The sequence below is a fragment of the Lepus europaeus genome, chromosome 5, assembly GCF_033115175.1.
Source record: "Lepus europaeus isolate LE1 chromosome 5, mLepTim1.pri, whole genome shotgun sequence".
Taxonomy (NCBI): domain Eukaryota; kingdom Metazoa; phylum Chordata; class Mammalia; order Lagomorpha; family Leporidae; genus Lepus; species Lepus europaeus.
In genome coordinates, this window is record NC_084831.1 from 43156956 (window position 1) to 43170728 (window position 13773).

Here is a 13773-nt window from a genome sequence, read left to right on the forward strand (position 1 = left end):
GATGGCCCACCTATATGGGAGACTTGGATGAAGATCTTGGCTCCTGGCTTTGGCCTGATCCTGCCCTGGCTTTTGTGGCCATCTGGGAAGTGAAACAGTGAATGGAAGATCTCTTTCTCTCTCTATCTCCTCCTTTCTCTCTCTTTCAAATAAAAAAATTAATTTTTTATAAAAGAAATTGTGTAACTAAACACCTTTTAATATCACTGTTAAAGTTTACTTTCAAATATGGAGACATATTATAGATATTAAACTCTATAAATTATAAAATTACACAATTTAAATTTTATAATTATAAAATTATGATCTTTCACTTCAGCTCGTGATGCAGATGAGCGAGAGAAGTGGATCCATGCCTTAGAAGAAACAATTCTTCGGCATACTCTCCAGCTTCAAGTAAGAGTCTTTACATGGCTTCAGCATCATTCATTAGTGTATTTGTGTGTTTACTTCTGTATTTTTAAATAACTCTGACACAATGCAATGAGAACTTTTATTTTCTGAGTTGCCTATTATTGTCTTTACAATTTTATAAAGTTATTTATTTTTTTATATGATAAAATATTTCTGAATAATAGAATATTGACTTTTGTCTAAAAACAAGACAGTACAAAGTGATGTTGAAAGTAAAATGCTGTGTTAAAATGTGGCAGATTCATTTTTAAAATTTAGTATCTATAGTTGGTTATTATATAGCCAAATTGTATAATTTTGCATAAGAATTGATAAGTCCTGAGAAGTTGACCTAATTTTCTGTTTATAGGATTTGTCTGTTATCATCTGTGTCAGCACTCTTTAGGATAAAAGAGAAAATAAAAACATAATCCAAACTGCTTCAAGATTTAAAAAAGCAAATCTGATTTAGGTATAGCTTAATGTAGATATTTAATGTTGTGAGGACTCAATCTCTGTTTCTAGATTTCGTTTCTTCTGATTTGGCTCCATTTTGACAGATTCAGATAGGTTTATGATGATAAAATGAATGCAGCAATTTCAGCTTCACTTGTAGGAGCTCTGAGTTTATAGAGGCTGTTGTTCTTTCTGGATCTTAGTAGAATAAACAAGATTATTGCTAATTGGCTTACCTTTTCTTTTTTAAAGATTTATTTATTTATTTGAAAATCATAGATAGCTACACAGAGAGAGGAGAGGCAGAGAGAGAGAGAGGGGTCTTCCATCCGATGGCGAACTCCCTAACTGTCCACAACAGCTGGAGCTGCGGCAATCCAAAGCCAGGAGCCAGGAGCTTCCTCTGGCTCTCCCATGCAGGTGCAGGGGCCCAAGGACCTGGGCCACCCTCCACTGCTCTTCCAGGCCACAGCAGAGAGCTGGACTGGAGGCGGAGCACCTGGGCCTTTAACCAGCGCCCATATGGGATGCTGGTGCCTCAGGCCAGGGTGTTAACCTGCTGTGCCACAGCGCTGGCCCCTAATTGCCTTAGCTTTTAACCATGAATCCAATCCTAACCAATCATAATTTTACATTCACAGAGCCACTCCAGAGCCGAGATATTATTGGATTCACAAATAACACATAGCTAATGGGGGTAAAAGGTGTGTCAGCTCTACCCCACACCACCACAAACAAAGTCAGAATAGAGGAAAAGATGCTCAAGTGACAAGAGCAACAGATGTCTACTCTACCACTCTGCAGATACTTTCCTGTGTTTAATCTCCAATGAAGGAGCTTTTAGAATATTTTGATTATTTTGATTTAGAAGATTGAATTGTGGAAAACTGATGTTTTATAACTCTTTTTCTCTATTTTGGCCCTATTCCAGAATTGGCTTGATTAGATAAAGTGGCACAGGGCATCTTAAGTCCTACAAGATAGTAAACTACCTCTCATTTGAAAGTGTTCAAGTAATGGGCCATCAAAGAAGGAGGTACCTTTCTCTGAAGGGAGGAGAGAACTTCCATTTTGACTATGACCTTGTCTAAATAAGATCAGAGTTGGCAAACTTAAAAGGCTTCCATAGCCTTGGCAACTCATGACAAGAGCCTAGGGTGATTACTGACACCATAAACAAGAGTGTCAATTTGTTAAGTCAACAACAGGAGTCACTGTGCGTTACTCCCCATGTAGGATCTCTGTCCTTAATGTGTTGTCCAATGTGAATTAATGCTATAACTAGTACTTAAACAGTACTTTACACTTTGTGTATCTGTGTGGGTGCAAACTGTTGAAATCTTTAGTTAATATAAACTGATCTTCTGTATATAAAGAGAATTGAAAATGAATCTTAATGTGAATGGAAGGGGAGAGGGAGCGGGAGATGGGAGGGTTGTGGGTGGGAGGGAAGTTGTGGGGGGCGAGAAAGCCACTGTAATCCATAAGATGTACTTTGGAAATTTATATTTATTAAATAAAAGTTAAAAAAAAAAAAAGGAAAGTGTTCAAGTAGAGGCTTAAACTTTAAGGAATTGGTTATGGGCCTGGTGCTGTGGTGTAGCGGGCAAAGCCACCATCTGTGGTGTCGGCATCCAATATGGGCACCAGTTCGAGTCCCTGCTGCTTCACTTCCTATCCAGCTCCCTGCTAATGTGCCTAAGAAAGCAGTAGAGAATGGCCCAAGTGGGTACATGGGAGACCCAGAAAAAGTTCCTGGCTCCTGGCCTCAAAGTGGCACAGCTCCAGTCATTGCTCTCTCCTTTTCTCTTGGTAACTCTGTTTTTCAAATAAATAAATAAATAAATAAATTTGAAAAAGGATGTGGTTATTAAGGGACTATAAAAAAAGAATTAGCAGGCGGCTAGTGCTGTGGCACAGCAGGTTAAAGCCCTGGCTTGCAGCACTGGCATCCCAAATGGGCATGGTTCTAGTCCCAGCTGCTCCCCTTCTGATCCAGCTCTCTGCTGTGGCCTGGGTAAGCAATAGAAGATGGCCCAAGTGTTTGGGCCCCTGCACCCATATGCGAGATCTGAATGAAGCTCCTGGCTCCTGGCTTTGGCCTGGCCCTGCACTGGCCATTGGAGCCATTTGGGGAGTAAACTAACAAATGAAAGATCTCTCTCTCTCTCTCTCTCTCTCTCTCTCTCTCTCTCTCTATATATATATATATATATATATATATATATATCCTTTCTCTATCTCTTTGTAACTCTCCCCTTCAAATAAATAAATATTTAAAAATATGCATGTTTTCCATCTACTTTATTTTTTTAAAAGATTTATTTGAGAGGCAGAATTCAGAGAGAGAGGGAAAGACAGAGAGAAAGGTCTTCTATCAGCTGGTTCATTCCCCAAATGGCTGCAATGGCTGGAGCTGGGCCAGTCTGAAGCCAGGATATTTCTCCAAGTCTCCCATGCAGGTACAGGAGCCAAAACACTTGGACCATCCTCTACTGCTTTCCCAGGCTATAAGCATAGAGCTAGATAGGAAGAGGAGCAGCTGAGTCACAAACTAGCGTCCATATGGGATGCTTATGCTGCAGGTAGAGGCTTAGCCCACTATGCCACAGTGCCAGCACCTCCATGGACTTTTTGAAGACCCTGTGTGTACACCTCCTGCTTCCCCAGTTAGGATGTAGACTCCTTAAAGTCAGATACCTCCATTTAATCCAATTTTGGAATTTCTGAACTTTGCTAAGATGAACACTTATACATCTGAAAATAATGGGAAGATAAAATAACCTTGAGAAATCTTAGATTTCTGATAGTTTTGATTGTTGGTTTTTTTTTTTTTTTTTTTTTTTTTTTTGACAGGCAGAGTGGACACAGAGAGAGAGACAGAGAGAAAGGTCTTCCTTTTTGCCGTTGGTTCACCCTCCAATGGCCGCTGCAGCCGGCGCATCACGCTGATCCGAAGCCAGGAGCCAGGTGCTTCTCCTGGTCTCCATGCGGGTACAGGGCCCTGTCCATGCATTAAGCTTAGACAAAATATAAAGTACTCTTCTGTATCATAAATACTTTAAAATATCAAAACTATCAGCCGGCGCTGTGGCTTAACAGGCTAATCCTCCGCCTTGCGGCGCCAGCACACCGGGTTCTAGTCCCGGTTGGGGCACCAGATTCTATCCCGGTTGCCCCTCTTCCAGGCCAGCTCTCTGCTATGGCCCAGGAAGGCAGTGGAGGATGGCCCAAGTGCTTGGGCCCTGCATCCACATGGGAGACCAGGAGAGGCACCTGGCTCCTGGCTTCAGATCCGCGCAGTATGCCGGCCTAACAGCCATTTGGGGGGTGAACCAGCGGAAGGAAGACCTTTCACTCTGTCTCTCTCTCTAACTCTGCCTGTTAAAAAAAAAAAAAAATTCACTGTAGAGTCAAAATGTCTAGGTTTGTACTTAACCATTAACTGTTATTTGTAATTCAAATGAGCTGTAATTTATAATTTGTAATTCAAATTCCTGTTTCAGAATCCTCATGTATCAAATGAGAACAGTAAAAGAACCTGCCTCAGACAGTTGTTTTGACAGATTATGAGTTAATTAAAAACTGTTGAAATAATGTCTAGCTATAGTAAGAACTTGTTAAAAGTTAATTGCCATTACTGATAACTGTTCCTAGCATTTCTTCTCCTTGTGCTAATATTCAAATAGTGCTTAGTAAATTTGAATCAAATGAAGGAATTGTAAGGAATTAATGAACAAACACTTGATGTGTAGATTGCTTTTCCATTTCTGCTTATTGACTACTCTGAGATGTATGATATACTAGCTTTCTATAGGTGCCATGATGGCCGCTCGAGGGGCTGTCTTCTAAAATGCATGGGGAGGAAATTAAGTGATAATAATAACCTCCTTTTAAATAAGTCTTACTGTCTACTATTGTACTAGATTATTTTCCTCATTATTTTGTTACTTCATAACAAAATCTTGTAAAATATGAATTTTGGTTCCCAAATGAGGAAGCCTCTATTACATAGCACTGCTTCCCTAACGCTTGACCTTATCACATTTATATGTCCTAGTTTTCTATTGAACTTTGTAGCCATTAAACTATACTGCATTGGCCTTGTCATTACTAGGAGCTGTATCATCTCCAAACTGTGAAATTAAAAATTGTTTTCTCTCTTTTAAATTTTTTATTTATTTTTCATTTTTATTTGAAAGGCAGAGAGAAACAGACTGACAGAGATCCTACATTTGTTAATTTTCTCTACCAATTCCCACAATACCTGGGCTGGGCCATGCTGAAGCCAACAGCTTAGAACTCAGTCCAGTTCTCCCAAGGGGGTGGCAGGGGCTCAAGTATTTGAGTCATCATCTGCTGCTTACCAAGGTGCACATTAGCAGGAAGCTTGATTGGAAATGAAGTAACCAGGGCTTGAACCAGGTATGCCAGTTTAGAATGTGGGCATCCCAAGTGGCAAGGTAATTGCTGCACCAAATGCCTGCCCCTTTTTATTTTATTTATTTATTTTTTATTAAAAAGTATTTTCTCTTTGACAGTAGTTTTCTTGCCTTCATTCACCTGCTACTGCTTCACCTCTTCTGAATCTTCTCTCATTTTGGTCTGAGCTATACTTCTCTGTTTTTTCCTCATTGGTAACATTTTAGGGTTTGTTTTGTTTTGTTTTTATGATTTATTTATTTGAAAGACAGGGAGAGAGTGAGAGGGAACAGCACAGAGAGGGAGAGAGATCTTCTATTCACTGTTGAACTCCCCAGATGGACAATAGTCAGGTCTGAGCTAGGCCAAAGCCAGGAGCCAGGAAGTCCCTCCTGGTCTTCCCGTCATGGGAAGATAACCAGGTCCTCAGGCTGTCTTCTACTGTCTTCCCAAGGTGCATTAGCAGGAAGCTGGATTGGACGTACAGTATCTGGGACTCAAACCTGTACCCTGATAGGGGAAGCTGGCATTGCAGGTGGCTTGTTTACCTGATGAGACCAGCACTCACCATGGTGACTTTTTAGTTTTATCAAATTCCCCATTATAGCCTTTATGGTCTGTTTTTTCAACATGATTTTTGCTTTTACCCTTAAAAATATTTTTTGAAGATTTATTTATTTATTTGAAAAGCAGAGTTACAGAGAGGCAGAGGTAGAGACAGAAAGAGATCATCCATTCACTGGTTCACTCTCCATATGGCTGCAATGGCTGGAGCTGGGCCAATCCAAAGGTGGGAGCCAGGAGCCTCCTCCAGGTCTCTCACATGGGGCAGGGACCCGTGGACTTGCGCTATCTTCCAGTGCTTTCCCAGGCCTTGGCAGAGAGCCAGATTGGAAGTGGAGCATCTGGGACTCAAACTGGCGCCCATATGGGATGCTAGCACCACAGGCGGCGGCTATGCACTGGCCCTTACCCTTAGAGTTCTTGTCACTGGACAGTTTAGGCTATGTACCATTCTGGTCCCCTTTCCTTAGGCCCCACTGTCTGCTTTTTGTTTTGTTTTTACTTCGACTTCTGTTAGGAGTTACAAGACTAACAAGATTTCATATTTCATTTTAGGCATTAGCTTTCACAGTTTTTATTTGTCTAACTTTAATTAGCTATTCATTACTGTGAACACTCTTCCTATTGACTTATAGTTGATTTTCAATTAAATAAAGCCTGTTTTACTTCATTGCAAAAGACCTTTCTTCTTTAGAGTTTTTAGTGACCTCACCTCTACTTTATTTCTCTACTGGGTGCATTTCAAGGAAAAAAATACCCTCACTCTTTCCCAAGGTTAACACTATATACAAACTCCAGACTTCATTTTTTTTTTTTTTAATTTATTTATTTTATTTGAAAGGCAGAGTTACAGAGAGGCAGAGGCAGAGAGAGAGAAGACTCCCATCTGGTGGTTCACTCCCCAGATTGCCACAACAGTCAGAGCTGCACCAATCTGAAGCCATGAGCCAGGAGTTTCTTCTGAGTCTCCCACGGTGGTGCAGGGGAGCCCAAGGACTTGGACCATCTTCCACTGCTTTCCCAGGTGCATTAGCAGGGGGCTGGATCGGAAGTGACGAGTAGCTGAGACTTGAACTGGCACCCATACAGGATGCTAGCCTTGCAGGCAACCCCTAAAAATATTTAAAAATATATTTATTTATTTGAGAAGCAGGGAGAGAGAGCCAGATGAAGCGGGGCTGGGGGGGAGGGGAGAAGGAAGGAGGGAGAAGGAGAAAGGGAGAGAGACAGAGAATGAGTCATGACAAACAGAGATCTTCCATTTGTCAGTTCCCTCCCCAAATGCCTGCCATGTCCGGAGCTAGGCTCCAGGCTAAAGCCCAGAGCTGGGAACTCAACCCACGCCTGTCGAATAGGTGACAGGAATTCAGTTACTTGAAGTATTGCCGCTGCATTAGCATGAAGCTAGAATCAGGAGCTGGACCCATTTATTGAATCCAGGTACTCTGACAAGGGATGCAAGCATCCTAAGTGGTTTCTGGTTAAGTCTTAACTACCAGGTTAAACATTCACCCCCCATAAATCTTTTTCTTTTTTAATAACTAAGGCTTCATTTTTTTGTTGTTACTCTTTCATTTTTAAAAAATATTTATTTAAAAGATAGAGTTACAGAGAGGCAGAGAGGCAGAAAGAGGTCTTCCATCTACTAGTACATACCCCAGGTGCCCGCAACCACTGGAGCTGGGCCAATCCAAAGTCAGGTGCCAGGAGCCTCTTCCGGGTCTTCCACGTGCATGCAGAGGCCCAAGGACTTGAGCCATCTTTCCCAGGCCATAGCAGAGAGCTGGATCTGAAGTGGAACAGCTAGAACTCACCCCATATGGGGTACTGGCACTGTAGGCCAGGGATTTACCTGCTATGCCACAGTGCCTGCCCCTCACATAAATCAGTTTTTGTTTTTTTTTTTTTTTTTTGACAGGCAGAGTGGACAGTGAGAGAGAGACAGAGAGAAAGAAAGGTCTTCCTTTACCATTGGTTCACCTTCCAATGGCCACTGTGGCCAGCACATTGCGCTGATCTGAAGCCAGGAGCCAGGTGCTTCTTCTGGTCTCCCATGCGGGTGCAGGGCCAAGGACTTGGGCCATCCTCCACTGCCTTCCCCGGGCCACAGCAGAGAGCTGGCCTGGAAGAGGGGCAACTGGGATAGAATCCGGCGCCCCGACCGGGACTAGAACCCGGTGTGCCGGTGCTGCAGGCGGCCGGCCTCTCTGTGTAACTCTTTCAAATAAATAAATAAATCTTTAAAAAAAAAAACTGATTTGGCCGGCGCCGCGGCTCACTTGGCTAATCCTCCGCCTGCGGCGCCGGCACACCGGGTTCTAGTCCCGGTCGGGGCGCCGGATTCTATCCCAGTTGCCCCTCTTCCAGGCCAGCTCTCTGCTGTGGCCCGGGGAAGGCAGTGGAGGATGGCCCAAGTCCTTGGCCCTGCACCTGCATGGGAGACCAGCAGAAGCACCTGGCTCCTGGCTTCGGATCAGCGCGATGTGCTGGCCTCAGTGGCCATTGGAGGGTGAACCAACGGCAAAAGGAAGACCTTTCTCTCTGTGTCTCTCTCCCTCTCACTGTCCACTCTGCCTGTCAAAAAAATAAATAAATAAATAAATAAATAAATAAAAATAAAAAGAGTTACACAGAGAGAGGAAAAGCAGAGAGAGAGAGAGAGAGAGAGAGAGAGGTCCTCCATCCAATGGTTCACTCCCCAGTTGGCCGCAACGGCCGGAGCTGCACCGATCCAAAGCCAGGAACCAGGAGCCAGGAGTTTCTTCTGGGTCTCCCACACGGGTGCAGGGACCCAAGGACTTGGGCCATCTTCCACTGCTTTCCCAGGCCATAGCAGAGAGCTGGATTCGAAATGGAGCAGCCAGGTCTCAAACCGGCACCCATATGGGATGCCAGGGCGTCAACCCACTGTGCCATGCTGCTGGCCCCCCATAAATCTTTTAATATGTAGATTTAGTCATGCACTTCTTTCTTTCTGGATTTTATCAGTTAGAAGAGTCCCTGGAACTTGGTTTCAGCATGGCCAAGTCTGAGCTGTTCCCATCGTTCTTCCCTAAACCCATGTGTATCTGATTTTTTGTTTTAATGACAGCATTATTCTCTGAGTCATTGAGTTTTCAAAGTTGAGAGTTAGGTGATAATTTTTAATCTGTCAGACCTGGGGGCTTTCCTAGAATCACTTTCATCCTCATCTTCTCCTCACTTTGGCAACTTGGCTATTGTTGCCATCACCCTAATTTAGGGTTTTGGTATATAATTCCTGCTGTATTTCTTGTGCCCTTATAATTCATATTCTTGAATTTATTTTCTTCTTCATCCTATAAGTGAAAAACCCTCACCTAATGATATTTAGGCATCCACAGCTGTGAAAAGCCTCTAAAGGCTTACATTTACATGTGGGATTAAGTAAAACTTCTTATTAGGAGATATTAGACTCTCTTTCTCTCTCTCTCTTTAAGATTGATTTGAAAGTCAGAGCTACACGCAGAGAGAAGGAGAGGCAGAGAGAGAGAGAGAGAGAGAGAGAGAGAGAGAGAGAGAGAGAGAGATCTTCCATCCACTGGTTCACTCCTCAATTGGCTGCACCAGCTGGAGCTGCACTGATCTGAAGCCAGAAGCCAGGAGCTTCTTCTGAGTCTCCCACATGGGTTCAGGGGCCCAAGGACCTGGGCCATCTTCCACTGCTTTCCCAGGCCATAGCAGAGAGCTGGATTGGAAGTGGAGCAACCAGGACTCGAAGTGGCGCCCATATGGGATGCTGGCACTGCAGGCGTTGGCTTTACCCACTATGCCACAGCAGCAGCCCCATAGGCTCTCTTGATTTGACCCCAACCTACCTTTCCATCTCCTGTCCCTGCATTTACCTGGTATTCCACACTGAAATCCTTCCTTGTTTTATGCATTTATTCATGATGTTCTCTCCAAATCTTCACCATCTGTAAGGCTGCCACAAAACACACCAAACACTGGAGTTAGAGGAAAGGTTTATTGTCAGGTAGGGGAAGCCCAACAGGCCAGGAGAGAGGGCAAGAGAGTAAGAGAGAGGAGAGCCTAAGAGAGAGTTCATGAGAGAGCACATGTTTGGGAACAGATCCTCTTAAACCTTTGCTGGGGTGCGTGCAGGGAAGTAGGAGTAGGGAATCCCAATTGTTTGGGGGTTGAGCTGACACCTGTGGCTGGGCCATGTGATCACCTGGCTTCTAGCAATGGTGGCGGTGGCAGGGGGAGGGCTAGAGCCTAGGATGCTGTCCCGGGTGTAGATCACAGTCATTTTACTAACACCTTCCACATTCCTCAGGTTTGCCTGTTAGATTCTTGCCAGTCATTCACATATACTACTTTTTATTTTTTTTTCTTAAGATTTATTTATTCAAAAGGCAGTTTGAGAGAGGGAGAGAAAGAGAGAGATCAAGATCTCCCATCTGCTGTTTTACTCCCCACTGGCCAAGGCTGGGCCAAGTTGGAAGTCAGAAGGCAAGAACTCTATCTCAGTCTCCCATGTGGTGGCAGGAGTCCAACTACTTTGGCCATCTTCTGCTGCTTTCCTAGGCACAATAGCAGGGAACTTGATCAGAAACAGAGCAGCCAGGACTCAAACAGGTGCTCCTACAGGACGCTGGTTTCACAGGCAGCTGCTTAACCAGCTGCATACAATACTGGATCATTAATTCTTTTTTTTTTTTTTTTCAGACTTTTTTTCATTTTATTTGAGAGGTAGAGTTACAGAGAGAGGGAGACAGAGAGAAAGGTCTTCCATCAGCTAGTTCACTCCACAGATGGAGCTGGGCTGATCTAAAGCCAGGAGCCAGGAGCTTCTTCTGGGTCTCCCATGTGGGTGCAGGGGCCCAAGCACTTGGGCCATCTTCCACTGCCTTCCTAGGCCATCAGCCGGATCAAAAGAGGAGCAGCTGAGACTCAAACTGATGCCCATATGGGATACTGGCACTGCAGGCAGATGCTTAGCTTACTATGCCATAGCACCGACCCTGCCTTAATTCTTTTCTTAATTCTTTTCTTTTCACTATTATAAAAAGAAATTTCAGGCTGATGCTGTGGTGTAGCAGGTAAAGCTGCCACCTGGGTACCAGTTCTAGTCCCAACTGCTCCTCTTCTGATCCAGGATCTCTGCTATGGCCTGGGAAACCTGTGGAGGATGGCCCAAGTGTTTGGAGCCCTGCACCCACATGGGAGACCTCAAAGAAACTCCTAGCTCCTGGCTTTGGACCAGCCCAGCTCCAACTGTTGCAGCCATTTGTGGAGTGAACCAGAGGATGGAAGACTTCTTTCTTTCTCTTGCCTCTGCTTCTGTAACTCTGCCTTTCAAATAAATAAATAAATAAATAAATAAATCTTAAAAAAACAAAAAAAGGAAGTCTCTTACTTCCTTCTGTTATACTTGCCACTTCCTCATAGCCCATATAACATTCAACTATGTAGTAATAACAGAAGCAACTAATATTTGAGCACTTCTCTTTTTTTGTATTTGAGAATTTTTTTATCCTGCAGATATGGTAGTAATAACCCTAACAAATATATTTTGAATATATATGTATCAGGCTATGTTTTTGCTTGGAAGATGGTCCAAATCCTAGGATCCCTGCACCCATGTGAGAAATATAGAAGAAGCTCCTGGCTCCTGGCTTCAGCCTAGCCAGCTCCAGCTGTTGTGGCCATTTTGGAAGTAAACCAGCAGATGGAACAGCTCTCTTTCACTCCCTCTCTCTCTCTCTCTATGTAGGTCTTCCTTTGAAATGAATAAATCTATCTATCTATCTATCTATTTATCTATATCTATACATACATATAAGGTAATATGAACTATATCTCTGATATATAATGTCTTATATATTGGAAGTACTCAACAAAAATTATTTCCATTCTTCCTTGCATTCTGAATAACTGTAAATTCATCTGGAGAATTTCTTCTTTCCAAACCCCACTCCCCCTCTGTGTTTTCTCTCTTCCTATTTTTACTGCTTTGGGTTTCAGCAAATTGTAACTAGGATATTTTGAAGATGGGAGAAGACAACTAAAATTTCTGTCCTTTCAACTCATATGGAGGTTGAGTTTCCAGTAGTCATTCTGAACCTGTATGTTAGCTTATGGTATCTTTTTTGTCTTTTTACCCATCCAAAATAGGAAGCTCCTTAAAGGGAAATCGGGGGCATGGGGGTATGGAGAGCTACTGAACCTTTTAATCTCCTCTTCCTAGCCTCTCAGAGTGTTCAGTAGATATTTGGTGATACTGATTAATGGAGGGGAAAGCTTTCAGGGTCTTCATTTACCCCAGTAATGACAAGCATGGCAATGGAATAACTTGTTTTCAGTTACTATTAAGGTTATTACTAAGCTGATACCATATGTGGTTCTGCTAATTTTTTATAGATTATCAGTTAATAAAAACATAAAATTATTCGAGGCTTTGTAGATCCCAGTTTGAAATGCTTATGTAGATGTTCAATTGAGTAGTACAGACTGAAGGTTTTTAGTTTTATGCTATATATATTTAATATAAATTTTTTTTAAAGATTTATTTATGTATTTATTAGAGAGACAGAGACAGAGAGAGGGAGAGAGGTCTTCCATCTGTTGGTTTACTCCTCAAATGGCTGCAATGGCTAGAGCTGGGCCAATCTGAAGCAAGGAGCCAGGAGTTTCTTCTGGGTCTCCCACATGGGTACAAGAAGGGCTCAAGCACTTGGGCCATCTTCCACTGCTTTCCCAGGCCATAGCAGAGAGCTGGGTTGGAAGTGGAGCAGCCGAGTCTTGAACTGGTGCTCATATGAGATGCCAGCACTGCAGGCTGCAGTTTTACCTGCTATGCCACAGTAGCAGCCCCTTAAATTTTTTTATGCTATTATAATGACTTTTGTGATTGTTCTTTGGGCCAAGAAAAAGGGCTTTTATGTCCTCATATTTTTAGTTTTTGTAGGCTACTCTAGACTGCATCTTAAGTGGTTATTAAATTGGAATTTTATGGTTACTGTCCTGTAATTTTATAAGTTTTGCCCTCACTGGCTGAAGGACTAAGAAACAAAGGATGTGATGTGATGTGATGTGTTATGCCAGAATATGGCTAAGGGCAACAGAGAGGGCAAGTAAAAAGCTCACAGAAATACAGAGAGTCTGAGGGCAAAACCATCATTATATAAAGAGGAGATGTGATAGAAATATGAATTAAGGTTGGAAAAGCAATGGAGCTATTATGAAGTCTTTCTTCAAAAGAAGTTACTCAGGTGTGATAATTACATATTTGTCATACTTCTGTTACAGAGGAACACAAATTTAGTATTTGAGCTATAATTTTGGATAGTAGTTGGGACAGTAATCTTTAGTATTGAGATACTTTGATTCTTCTTTTGTTAACTAGTGGCTTATGTGTCTAACTGGGTAAAGATTAATAGAAATCTCTTGAGTATTTTTCTTTAGTGGTAAACTACTTCACTGAATAATTAACTTCTTCAGCATACTGTTCAATTTCTCCTGGCCTCATTAGATCTTAATATTGTATTGTATAGAAAAATACTTTGTTTTTCTCCTTGAAACTATTTCCTAGGGGAACTGATTATGATGTAGATAAGTGATCTCTTCCACAGGTAAAGTGGCATGGAGAAGTAGCTAGTTACTCAGGTTTTATTGAGCAAAAGAAGATTCTCCTTAGGGCTGTTGCTAGTGCCATTGCTATTTAGAATGACAGGCAAATTTCTGGCCACTAATTTGTAGCTTAGCATTCGAGGATTCATTTTTCTTTTTTTTCTTTTTTTTTGATTTTTTAATTTTTTTTTTTTTTGACAGGCAGAGTAGACAGTGAGAGAGAGAGACAGAGAGAAAGGTCTTCCTTTGCCGTTGGTTCACCCTCCAATGGCCGCCGCGGCTGGTGCGCTGCGGCCGGCGCACCGCGCTGATCCGATGGCAGGAGCCAGGTGCTTCTCCTGGTCT

The 13773-nt window shown here is 42.6% G+C and overlaps 1 protein-coding gene across 4 annotated transcripts in view; it reads left to right on the forward strand.

The window, feature by feature from the left end:
- OSBPL9 (oxysterol binding protein like 9) overlaps positions 1-13773 on the forward strand; it is a 194666-nt gene that overhangs the window by 96668 nt on the left and 84225 nt on the right. For all 4 annotated transcript variants that reach the window (XM_062191311.1, XM_062191312.1, XM_062191307.1 and 1 more), the window contains exon 4: positions 320-396. In XM_062191311.1, the coding sequence (XP_062047295.1) occupies positions 320-396 (77 nt within the window). The remainder of the gene's footprint in view (positions 1-319; positions 397-13773) is intronic.